Source organism: Ursus arctos, unplaced genomic scaffold, assembly GCF_023065955.2.
Source record: "Ursus arctos isolate Adak ecotype North America unplaced genomic scaffold, UrsArc2.0 scaffold_26, whole genome shotgun sequence".
NCBI classification, from domain to species: Eukaryota; Metazoa; Chordata; class Mammalia; order Carnivora; family Ursidae; genus Ursus; species Ursus arctos.
Window position 1 is genome coordinate 38571216 of NW_026622941.1, and position 12771 is coordinate 38583986.

Sequence of the window (12771 nt, forward strand, 5' to 3'; positions counted from 1 at the left end):
CTGGCCAGCTCCACAGACAGGTCTGGTTTTAAAAAGTGCCAGGGAGCCACGGATTTGCATGTTATTTGCGTTCCAGGCTTCAATTCCAGGTATGTGGAATGAAATGAATGAATGAACAGTATTCAGACTCTTGGTTAAGGGGTGGACTCAGGAATCCAGACCACACTGAGGATCCAATCACTGGTCCCACTTGGATCAGGAGACATAGACACAGAGACAGAATAAACAGTCAAAGAGACAGAGAGACAGTCTTAGAGAGACAAACACCACCAAGTCCTTTTTTACCAGGGAGTTTCCAGTCAAAGCAAGAAAGCAAAATCCACAGAATTTATTTTAAATAAATCAACTTTGAAGGACTAGGGAGTTACACACAGGTAGATAATTGCAACATCATCCCTGACTTATCTCCACCTCTGTCCCTCATCCACACCCAGCTTCCAGCTGGACCGTGTGCCTATGGGCTGGCCTTCCTGGTAAGGTCTGTTGCTTGGTGTCTGCCTAGCCTCCAAATTAGTTAGACTCTAAGGTCCTTGAGGACAGGTGGCTTTTATTTCCTTGGTCAAACATCTTTCCACTCCACCCTCCAGGGCCCCCAAGTCCAGTGCTTAAACACGTGCTTATTAAACACCCAGTGTAAGGGGTTCCCTAGAATACCAGATGAGGCAAATGCCCTCCAGGAACTTAGCTCTGGCCAACAGACAAGACAGGCAGCATGTAAAATGGTCCATTTAAAGGACAAAGCAGAAAGGGACTCAGTCTCAATCTACAAGGGATGAACGACAGCACTGGAAATAAAAAAGATGGCGAAGACTACAAAGATGTGTGGTTAGGGGGGGGAAATACTGTGATTAGCTCCTTGGGACAAAGACCGAGGCCCTGGAAGGGCATGCTAAACTGCCATGGAAGATGTTTAAGGGCAGAGTGGGGCATTAGGTTTGGGACCAGGAAGGAGTTGCAGCCCCACTGCAGGCTGCCATAAGCAGTCCTCCTTCCCCAGCCCTCGAAATTCTGTCTTTCTCAATCAATATTCAGTGCAGTTACCCCTACTCGTCACTGGCCAGCCAGAGAAGCAGCTCGCACTCCTGGCTAGAGGAAAAAGCACCAAATCATTCACCTGCCCTCTGTGACGACCAGTCTCGGTCCATTCCCGATGTAAAAGACAGATTACAAATACCATGTAAGAGTTAAAACATTTTCTGATTATAAGGGCTCCAGATGTCCAGATAAGAGATTTTAAGATAATGTGATCAGGGAAGGCTTCAGGGAGATGGGATTTGGGTGTGTGTGCTCTGTAGATACTTGTGAAAGAAAAGAGGAGAAAACTGAATGAGGGGTGCCCAGCAGACCGAAGACTTGCACATCTCTTTCCCACAGTTTTCCTTCCGGATACTGATGTTCTGTGGAGTGGAAGGACAATCCCCAGGAGTCAAGCAGTTGATGGCTACTTGTCAGCTGAGAATGGAGAAGTCAACAGCTACGGTCTGTCCCATTAGGGAAGACCTGACCTGGGCCTTAATTCTAAGACCAAACCATATTAACACTGGCCTTAAACTTGAACTTTGAATCCCTACCTTGACTGAATTCTATTCCAAACAGGATGATGGCTCTCCATATTTCAGAACCTTGGACTCTGACAAGACCCTAGGCATCCGGTCACGATGAGAATTATTCTTGCCCTATCCCTGACAGCCCAGAGAGGCAGCCTGTACTAATAGTAGCTCAAGGTTTATCTTCTGGCTCAAAGTCTTTGTTTTTCTTTTCTATCCCACAGGGGATCCATGTGTAAGTTCTCCCTTATCTTAGTGGGTGACCAGCATGACCCTACATACCCTTATGGTCCTCTTCACCTCCAAAGCTGGGAATGATAGTCATGGACTCTTGACATGTCAGGATTCAGCACAGGTGAAATAAGGCTCCAGGCTCTAAGGAAAGATGCTGGGCTGAGCCTTACATTTTAGGACGAAGTTGAAGCTATGGGTAGGTTCCCTCTGGGCAGGGAACTATGGTAACTTTCCCAGGAGCTCAGCCTGTAGCCTGTCTGAGTCAACAACGGTGCCCGAGAGTCTATATTCCACCTCGCCCTGGCCCATCCAGGTGGAGCAAGGGAGAAGACAAAGTCCAGGTGTCAGTAGTCTCTCTCTCTTACTTTAGTAAGACATATTTGAGAGCTGGAGGGATGGCACAGAAGGACCAGAGGCTGAAATATTAAAGACACTGGGGTTCTTAAGTGAATCCTCTCCATCTCCTTAGGCCTTTTATAACCCATGTAAAACCAGGTGGTGACGGACGGACCATGGGATGGGGTTGCTGGCAGTACTTTTTCAGGTCACATGTTTCTACCCCAGGGCACTAAAACTTGGGGCTAACATTGCTAGGGACAGTGGGTAGAAGATGCTGGCACAATTACAGGAGCTAAAGAAGAGAAGAGTTGATACCACAGAGAAGTATGAAGCACCTCATATGTAGAGGAGTCAATTTCCACAATGCCTCCATGAAGGGGAGGAAGAGGGAAAAGTACTCTTGTATATCCAACCCCAAACGGGACTCCCAGGAGCAACAGTGGGTCCCTGGCAGCAAATGGGACAGAACTAACCTCCATGCTTTGGACCATGTATTCTCAAATGTTCTGATTTTCTCCGTACTGGGTCCAGGAGTGATTGGTGGGACTGTGGTTCCTACTGAAGGCTCTGTGTCTAGACAGAGTTCATCATTCCTCAAGTGTTACTTTTTAAGGGGAGGTAGGTGATTATGAGCACTGAACACAGGGAAGAAGGAAAAACAGGAGAGAAGGAAGGCAAGAGGCTTTAGTATAAAGTGTTTAAGATATTGATAGCATGCCCTTGGCCATGGAATGCAGGAACCCCCTGCTCCCCTCCCTGGTCGTCAAAGCCCACCCTTAAATGAAGGAGAAACTAAGTTCCCAGATGCTAGTCCTGAATTTGTTGGCTAGTTCTCTGGAAAAATGGCCCCTATAGAAGTCTATTATTTGGTTCCCACTGACCCTCCTTGGGCCACAACCTATGTCTCAGCTTGGTCCACCCATGTAGGGTGGTCTCAGGATCACTAACTTTGCCTTGTACAGAAATGCACTGGTCAGAAAGGGGGTCCACGTTCAAACAGGCTCAACAGTTCCTTATATATTTTTCAAAGTGCTTTTGTTGCATGTTTCACTTTCTGTTACACATGGCAATAAATATTTGTTGCTTTGGTCTGTACAAAAAGTCTGTGAGGAAGGTAAGACAGATGTTGTTATCTAAATGGAAAAACAATAAATACAGACAACTATCTTGTTCTGAGTCCCCCCCAGATAATAGCAAGAGCACCTGAAAACCTCAGGTCTTTTGCTTTATAGTCCAAATCTATGCCATATTGCCACCTTTCAAATTGTCACTGAAATACATTAAGTACCAAGAATCCATGTGCAGGAGTCCTACAATGAGCCTGCACACTGTAGCTTTCTAAAAGAGAATGGGAAAGGTCTCAGCAACTCATAAATAGAAAGCTATTTATTTCCTATCGAAAAACACAAGAAAGAAAGGAAGAAAGAAAAAAAGAAAGAACGAACAAATGAACGAACGAACGGTGGTCTTCCCCAAAAAGGCAGGCAGTTATGAAAAAGGTAGGACATCTGGTTGCTGGAGTGGAAACAGTAACATTCAGTTAACAATGGAATATTTAAAAAAAATAGTTTTCTTTTCAAATTGTAACCTGTGGTAAAACATAGAAAAATGTACTAAACAAGCTTGGTATAAAACAGAGTAAAATTTTCAAATAAGCCCAGAGAGAAAGCACAATGTTGGAAAGGATGGGGTACAAGGGAAGAAGAGAAAATATTTCATACAAAACTACCTATTACAATACAGAAAAAAGTATAAAACGTTCCTATTCTGGAACTTAAGTACAAAATGACACTGGCATTGGATCGTTTCACTATCTAGCCTGAGGAGCGCTCAGAGGGTGGGGGAGATGCTAGAAAGAACAAAAGGAATAGCAGTTTTTTAGTCTCAAGTTGATCAGTCCAAATTCCACCCGTTTTCCAGTTGAAAATCTTGCCTCCCTCTGTAACCTCTACCCCTAAGCCAAAGTTCACCCAGGCCTCAAAATATTGTTAGGAAGTCCACAAACACCCTACACATAGGGGCTGGGATCTGTGTGCACTAGAGCTAAATTTGGAAAATGGAAATAAATCTACAGGCTAAAGTGGTGAACACATTCAGCCTTTTAAAAAAACACATATCCCTGTGAAATATATATATATGCATATATATATATATATATATTAAATTCTCTGTGGTTAGAAACATATTTAAACTAACTAGCCACAGACCAAACTAGACCTGCATTCATCCATCGCTGGAATTTTACGCTAAAGACTGAGGTCCTTCTTCTTGGTCAGAAGTAGGCGGCAGTGAAAGTGGTGCCTTTGTTGCCCCACTAAACCGCTCCCTGGGTGGGTCTTCTCCATACCGTGTGTTGCGAGCACATGCAAACCCCTGCTTTAAGGAAAGGACTGCCTGGGACTTTGGGGTCCACCCAGGGCTCATGTGTTGTGCCTCAGGATGGGAGGAAGCTACAGATGATAAAACAGCCTTGTGCAGAAGCAGACGGATTTCACGGAGAGGCATATAAATAGGGAAGTCCTGGAGGAGGGACTTATGCATGTGACCCAAAGTCCAGTTTACCATCACTTTCCTGACAACACATCTTGAAAATCCTGCGTGTATGTATGTATGTGTGCGTGTATATGCTGGTGGTTTTCATCCCTACCTCTTTGCCCATGCCCTTTCCTACCTCTTAGTAAGGCCTAACAACAAGAGTTTATGTGAAACCAAGAGTCTGTCCAAGCTTCTCTCGGCCCCCAAATTAGGGACTGAGTGAGGCTGGAGCCCTTTGAAAACAAGATGGCAGAACTGAAGAAGTGAAAAGCAGTCTCTCTCTTCAGCTTAGGGATGTCCCTCACCCCTTTCACAGCACCAAAGTTTCTTTGCAAAAATAGTATCTGAGATACAAAAGGAAAGGCAGGTGTGCTTGTGAATGCATCTCGCCAGGGCCTGGTCCAGGATCAAGGGCTTTACAAGAACAGAGGGGTGGGAGCAGCTGTTTCCAAGGTCTCTGGCTGTAGACAACAAAGAGCTGGTCCCCCACAAGGTCAATGTCGGCTAACTGAGACAGTCTTCACAAAAGCTTTCGATGGAGAATCTCCCAGACCATCCGCTTCCGGAAGTATGGCATGTGTTGCTGTAGGGACACAGAGATACCCTTAATTTTTTCATTGCTTTTATCCAGACCCAATATTCCTTTCCTTCTCAAGGTTTTCAATTAAAACAGCTTCAGTTGCATTTCTGGTTTTTCAAATTGCTCAATTCTTGATTACATGTAATTTTTTTCCGTTGTTTTCTACTGCTATCTCTACTGCTATTTTCTCTCATTGTAGCCTTACAAATTTTATTGGGCGCCACCAGGAGTCCCCAGACTACACCCAAACATCTCCAAGAATTCTGAGGATGGCGTCTATCAAGTCCTCTATGTTGAACTTTTAAGATGATATGCGATCTAAGGCCTGAAAATCAAAAACTTACTTTTTAGGGAAAGAGTTATAGAACTGCAAGAGTCAGCTCTACCCAAGGGCTATGGTGGAAAAGTCTGGTAAAGTCATTAATTTCAAGTGGAGGACACAAACCATAATTTCCAGTCTCAATGCACTTTGGACTCTGAAGGACCACATGGGCAGAAATAAACAATCACAAACTAAGAGAAGACTGATCAACTGCATCAAGTGGGGGGTGGGGGAGGAGGGCAGCATGACAAATTAAACTAGGAGTTCAAGGTATGCCTGTTCCAAAACCTGACTGCTAACCAAATGAAGAGAAAATGAAGAAAACTTGTTCTGGTCCCAGTTCTCTGTTTCCTACAGGATTTGAGGTAGGTGGGGGAGAGGGGCAGAGAAGAAGGCTCTGCTAATGTCCAGGATTCCTTGACTATAGCATGTGATGCAAGGGAACCCAGCATGTGGCCTATCACTATCCTTCTTTTTCTTGTGATGTGGTCTGCGCAGTAACCATCAGTGTCAGCAGCCATAGGCAGAATCCCCTCGGCAGAGCAGGTGGAGGGCAGCCTAGAGACAGGGTGGCCACAGGGCTCCTTCCTGAAGGCTCAGCTCACCTGCGTGAAGTTGATCGGTCTGTCTTTGGTAATGCAGTCAGCATATTTGCAAGCAAACATGCCACAGTCACTTCCATTCATCTGTTGTGGAATTTCCTGAAAGATCAAAAGCAACAAAAAGGTGACATCTTTCCAAGCTTCTTTCCTTCATATTAGATTATAAATAAGAACCAAAGGATATAAATGTTACAGGTTTCCCTGAATTTTGAAGAGGTGACCCTAAGTCCCTTACCCAGGGCAACACAGCCTCAGAAAAAAATACAGCATCTCAGTCAGGGCTTCATATTAATATTAATCTTCTTATCAACCACACAGGAGACTATCTGAGACTTCCATGACACCTATGGATGTAAAGACAAGTCCCTCCCACAAGGGCCGATCAGCAACCATTTTCCACAAGAGTGATGAGCTCAGTAAAACAGCTGGGCATTCAGAAAACCTAGTTCTACACGAGAAACAGAGCTTACTCTATCTTCCCTGAGGAACCAAACAACCAAGCTGAAGTCAGGCTAGACAGGAAGACAGAAGGTCCCTGGGAATCAAGCACTAAAACCCTATTCTTCCCAAATACCCTAACATCAGGAGTTCTACCCGATGAGATGAAATGTACCTGGCTTTTCTTGCTGAAGAGCTGCCAGCCATTGGTGTCAAACTCTTTCCTTTTCTTGTCAATGCTTTCTTGCTTCAGGTATTGCCTAAAGGTATGGGGAGAGGAGGAGATGAACTGTGGAGACACAGATGATAGCTGCCACCTAAGAATGACGTTCACAATCCTTAGGAAGGGTTTCCATCCGCACTTCTGAGGAAAGCGGTATATAAATGCTGGGTGGGGAATCTTTGGACTGCCAAGCTTCCCCTGCAGCTCCCATAATTCATGCCCACCCTGTCAACCCAAGAGAAATAGGACCTCTGCCTCTGACACCCAGGTTCCTTCTACCTACTGTTCCTCCTGAGGAGTGAGTTTTGACTCTTTTCCTTGGTTTAAATGGTCCTTTAGAACTCGACCTCATGGAACAAGGTTTCTCTAGCGATATCAAGGCAGTTATTCACTATTTATAGTCTTGACTCTCCTGTGTGAAAATTCAATCCAAATCACAATTTGATGAGTGCATACCTCATAGACAGCACTCTTCTTAAGTGCAAACACTTCACCATTCTGGAACCTACCTCCTCCTGGCCACCAGAGTGGTACAGTGAGGAACAGGCATTTTGGAAAGAGAAACAGATTGGGCATAAAAAGATCTGCATTCTGGTTCCCAGTTGAGCCACTAACTAGTAGGACCTGAGCATATCAAAGTCCCCCTCTGTGGGCCTTGGTTTCTTCATCTGAAAAATTAGGAGGTTGGATTAGATGGTTTCTAAGTAGTTTCTGTATCTATATATGTATATATTGACTCATTCATTATTTTAGTGCACTGGGACAATAGTTGTCCCCATGAGGGCATCTTTTTGGTATTATTATATTATTACTAAACTTCACTTACTCAAACATCAAATATCCATTCTTACTCAATGTGAGGATTTCCTTTATTAATCATCATCACTCCACTAAAGGTATCAAAGAACGGACTTCAACAGCCAGGAAAACACAACATATGCCCAACACCAAACTCTTTTGTTCTCCACTCCCTACTTACAGGAGGATCCTGCAGGCTTCATTGTTTATCCCACCCATAGAGTCGTAATACGTAATATTCTTCTTTCGAAAGTCCACAACCTGGGAATAAAAAAAATCTGTGTGTTCAAAAAATAAGAAAAGTAGTTTCTCAGCTTTTGCTTCCCTGGAAATGGAAACCTTCTGCCAGATTTCCTGTGAAATCATGACACGTTTGACTGATACTTTGCATTATACCATGCTTAAACTGCAGAGGAAAGAGTGAGGGGATTATTTACATAGCATTATCATGGCCTCATTAATGGCCCTGAAATCTTTTTCTAGTATTTAGGTTCTCCATCTGCCATGGAGGCAACAGTGGAGACACACATGCTCTTCAGAGACTGTAAGATGAATGAGATCATTTCCACAGGGTTTCAGAAAGATGGTAAAATATTCGGGCTTTTGTTTCTTTATGTGGAGAATTTCTTTTTGGCTTTATGCTTTTCAAATGTAATTCAAAATAGATTGTGAGATAACTTTTATATTTTTATTAATACATTAAATGAATGTATCCACGTTCTCAAAGAGTCATAAAAAATATTAAATTTCCAAGTATGCAAGGCGAATCATAATTAGGCAGAAAATAAGTCACGGAATCTGAGATGGCAGCATCATTACGAAGTCACTTTTTCACCCCATGCCTTGCCTTGAGACTGTTTAGCCTCACAACTCCCTTCTAAATATTTCCAGAAAAGGAAATACCACAACTTTCTTCAAAGTCTAAGTATCTCCCACTCTTGACAGGAAGTTCACTGATCTATCCAATATTTAGCCAACGAAATACTATTCTTTCTCACAATCATCCAGTGAAAATGTAGAATTACTACCCACTACTCTGTATACTCTATCATTCTGTAGATTTCTTTTAAATCTGATTAAAAGTAAGAGAGGTACTCACAGCAAGACACCAGTGCACTCCCAGGTGAATGGGCACCAAAAGAATGTCAACAGAAAATACATCCACTTTCTTTGTCCAACGTTTCACTGCCTGGTAACCAGCCGTTTTTAACTTAGTGAAAAAAAAGGTATTAAATGCGTGCACACTTGGCAGTCCCTTCTCTTTACTTCGCTCCATCAACATATTCATGTAGAAATTGATGATCTGTGGGAAGAAATTAAATGTATTAAAACAGATACTCAGTCCTTTCAAAAGAGTTAGGTTGTATGAAGGAAAAGCAGTTGCTGTGTTGCACAGCATAGGTTATTGTTTCCTAATCAATTAAGACTTCAACACCCCAAAGCCTCAGGCCCCTACATCAAATTCTGGAGGGCTGTGGTGCTTGTAAGCAGTGAGGACACAAAAAGCTGACATAGCTACAGCTACGCGGATCTACAGATATCTTACGGGGTTGAGCATCCTTACGGGCCCACGCTGGTCTGATCTGTAGAAGACTGAGGATTAGGTCCACAAATGAAAAGGAGGACGAAGGGTTGCTAGAAGGCGAGACTTTGAGAAAGGGAAGGAAGGAGCCAAGCAGTTCGATAAGACACATCAGAGGTACTTTAATCTACTGGGACTAGGGGAGCAACTTAAAAAAGTCCTGAGCTCACAGTCTAGTGTAATCGAGCGAAGACCAACAGTTCAGTCCTTATATGTGGGTCGTCTGGTTTTGCACAGACAGAAAACTGTTCCTTGACTAAAGACTGCCTTTTCAGCCTAACAAGTCGGCTTGCAGAGGCGACCGGCTCTGGTCTCAAGTCGAACTGAGTGACGGGATAAACCATCAACTGTACTAGAAAGAACACGTCTCTGACTAGTAGCCCACCACTGTCACCTATGCTGAGGCAGACGTGGATGCTGTATAAAAACCTATGTTACATGACACCTGAAAGTCCAGTCACAAACACGAAGAGTCAAGTTCCCTCCAGAGTCTGTATGGTCAGCTTTCTCATTTTTGTTGATCCCATATATGTCTCCAATATCAAGTATGCATGTAAGAAATTTAAATGCTTGATACGGAAAATACGGGATTCTTTCTGTTAACGCAACAACGTATTCTCTAATAGTGACTATGTCGACTATGGTCCCTTTAGGTCCAGGACTCCTTGGTACTAAAGGCTGAAAGTTACTGTGCCGGAAGTTACTGCATACTTACTTTATGTGGCCAGCTGAGGCCAGGCCAGTGTCTGTCAACTGCAAGGAATGAATGGGCTAACTGATCCACAGCTTGGAAATATGACTAAGAAAACAGGCACATTTTTCAGAATGCTTTTTGGGGAATGGGAAAACGCCCCTGTCCTTTGACAAATATTTACACACCAGGATGCCAGAGCAGTGAGCTACTGCCCAACAGTAGGCAGCTACATACTGGGTAGGCAGCAGGGAGCACTGCCAGGAACACACCGAAACATGGTCTAGACTAGAGAAAGGGCCTATAGATGAGGACGCCTCAGCAGTTGCAGGGAAACCACACTTGCCATGAAGCAGAGCTCTGAGGGTGGGGGTGGAGGGGAAGACTAGGATGGAAGAAAGACACTGTTCTGCCTGCATCTCTGCAGACCCAGCCCCAGCAGGTCCAGAGGACTTGGGTTGTCGCGGATCCTCTGCCCAATGTGATGCCCAACAGATAACTGGAGCTCAGTTATTTTAAATAATGAAAATGAATCAAAACATAATTAGGGTCATAGATTTCTCAAACTGAGGTTTTCAATCTAACTCTGTCCCCAAGGATAATGGTGCCAAAGGACGATTCTAGGCGTGTGAAAGGCAGTCAGGAATGCAGGAAGGCCTGCCCAACAAGCACAGACTCCTAGGCTATAAAACTACATTCTCTAGTGAGAGAAAATCAGCAAGAAGGGATTGATTCCTCTGGTATTCTATTCATCTCACAATACTACCCATGTTATGAGGCTAAACCCTTTAATCCAAGGGGTGAAGTGAATAGGCAGATGACCTGTCAGTCACTGTAAGCCAAGCCTTCCATGGGGCAGACAAAAGTCATATACTAGAAGAGGCGATACGGACTCAAGCAGAAAGTAGAAAGAATCAGGCAGAAAGATAAGGACAGCAAGCACACGAAAGCCATGGAGATGTAGCTCCTTTAGAGGTGCCCTTCGGGGGGGCATCACCTTTGGGAGCATTACCCTGAAGTAAAAGAGGGTGACATAAATGAGCATCATGCTACCCATGATTTTCCTATGTTTTAGGAAGAAAGAGTTCCAGAAGCCAACAAAGTTAGACGTACACAGCCCGGATTGTTTGGTTTATTTTTGTGTTTTTATTTTGGGAGTGTCGACTGCAAAGCTAAAGACCAACCCAGCTTAGGAAGAATGGAGACCTAATGATCGGGACACACGTTGTCTGTTCCCTTTGAGAATCCCTCTTCCATCGCTTTAGTTCCGCCTCCAACCGAAGTTTCCCCACTGCAAGGGAAAAGGCCTCCTCCAAAGTCAGCTTGTTAATTAGCTCTAAGGAGTGATAAGGGCTCTTTTTCATTTCCCCATATCCCAGTAGGAGGGAGCTTGGTGGCCTCAATGTGCTCCCCATTAACTGAGGATGTGCAATCTGACATGAGGCAGAACGGAGATCCCAGTTTCCTCAGTTTTGCAGCTATTACTCTGTCCAAATGAGGAAAATTGCCATAGTTCGGCCAAGACATGGTCCTACCAAAAAAACAAGCTAGGAGAGAACAAAAAGAGTCCTACATGTCATCTCACAAGGGAGGGCTGAAGATGAAGGAAAAAGAAATGAGAGAAGGGATCACAGTGCGTAAGATGAAAGAGAAGCAGTGACAGGCATTTGCTTGTATTTTGTGAAGACAAGGGTCCCTCTCCTCCCACGGGGAGAGCCTTTCTGCACACAAGACTCTCTAAGCTCCAAAAGATCTTGAATTCCCCCTTCAAACAGGGGGCTAAAAGTAGTCAATCAGCCAGGTGCTACTGTTTGTCTTGCCCACATACCAGCATCTGGGGACAACTGCCAGGGTTGGTCTACCTGTCCCTCTTTCTGGGGCCCACACTTGTCTGTTTGCTGGCTTCAGCTCCAAGTGCCTCAGGAGCTGCCCTTCCTGCTGCCTTCACAGCCTTGGCCATAAGCGCCTGCTTGTCTATGCAGTGCTTTTGCGGGGGGTGGGGGGTAGGACTGTTGTTTATAGTGTCTTGTTCCTTTGTGAGTTTATTTGAAGAGCTGCCAGGCTGAAGCTGGAAAAGCTTCTCTTTAAAAGAAAAGCCTACAAAGTTTTTAAACTAAGGACTCAATCCTTTTCCTGTATGTTACCACAATGACATAAATGACCACTGCTATTTGTATCTTCCTTCTCACCCAGTAAATCGGCCAAACTATTGTTTTCTCAATCCTTTCAGAAGTAAAATATCTGACTAATAGTAAAATCTTAACTTTTAACCCTTCCCAATTTTACACTCTGAATCTTTTTCTTTTGAAGATTTATTTTTATTTTATTTAAGAGACATAGAGAGAAAGAGGAGAGCGAGAACACAAGTGGGGGGAGGGGCAGAGGGAGAGAATCTTCAACAGACTCCCTGCTGAGCGCGGAGCCTAATGCCACTACTGGATCTCAGAGCCCTGAGATGACCTGAGCCAAAACCAAGAATCAGACGCTTAACCGACTGAGCCACCCAGGCGCCCCTGAACCTTTCTAATTAGCTCTGGGGGAAAAAATGTTCTGAAAGTCGTGGGTATAACAGTGCTCCTAAGTAGAAATAAAGACAAGTTTCAGGGGTGGAAAAGCTATTTTTCCTGTTTTACTTCTTTACGTTTTCACCTTGACCTCCCCGTTCTGATTTTTTTTTAAATTTATTTGAGAGAGAGAGAGAGAGAGACAGAGTGGAAGGGAGAGGGAGAGAGAATCTGAAGCAGACTCCACACTGAGCACGGAGCCCAACGCAGGGCTTGATCCCATGACCCTGAGATCATGACCCGAGCTGAAACCAAGGGTTGGACGCTTAACCATCTGAGCCATCCAGACGCCCCCTGTTCTGATTTTTTAAATTAA

General features: G+C 44.2%; 1 protein-coding gene across 6 annotated transcripts in view; it reads right to left on the bottom strand.

Annotated features, from left to right (window-relative positions):
• Positions 1-313: 313 nt before the first annotated feature.
• SENP1 (SUMO specific peptidase 1) overlaps positions 314-12771 on the bottom strand; it is a 53849-nt gene continuing 41391 nt past the window's right edge. For all 6 annotated transcript variants that reach the window (XM_044385500.3, XM_026502010.4, XM_057318812.1 and 3 more), the window contains 5 exons: positions 8718-8921; positions 7800-7879; positions 6773-6857; positions 6163-6258; positions 314-5238 (listed from right to left, as the gene is read on the bottom strand). In XM_044385500.3, coding sequence (XP_044241435.2) covers positions 5176-5238; positions 6163-6258; positions 6773-6857; positions 7800-7879; positions 8718-8921 — 528 coding nt within the window. In that variant the 3' untranslated portion in view covers positions 314-5175. The remainder of the gene's footprint in view (positions 5239-6162; positions 6259-6772; positions 6858-7799; positions 7880-8717; positions 8922-12771) is intronic.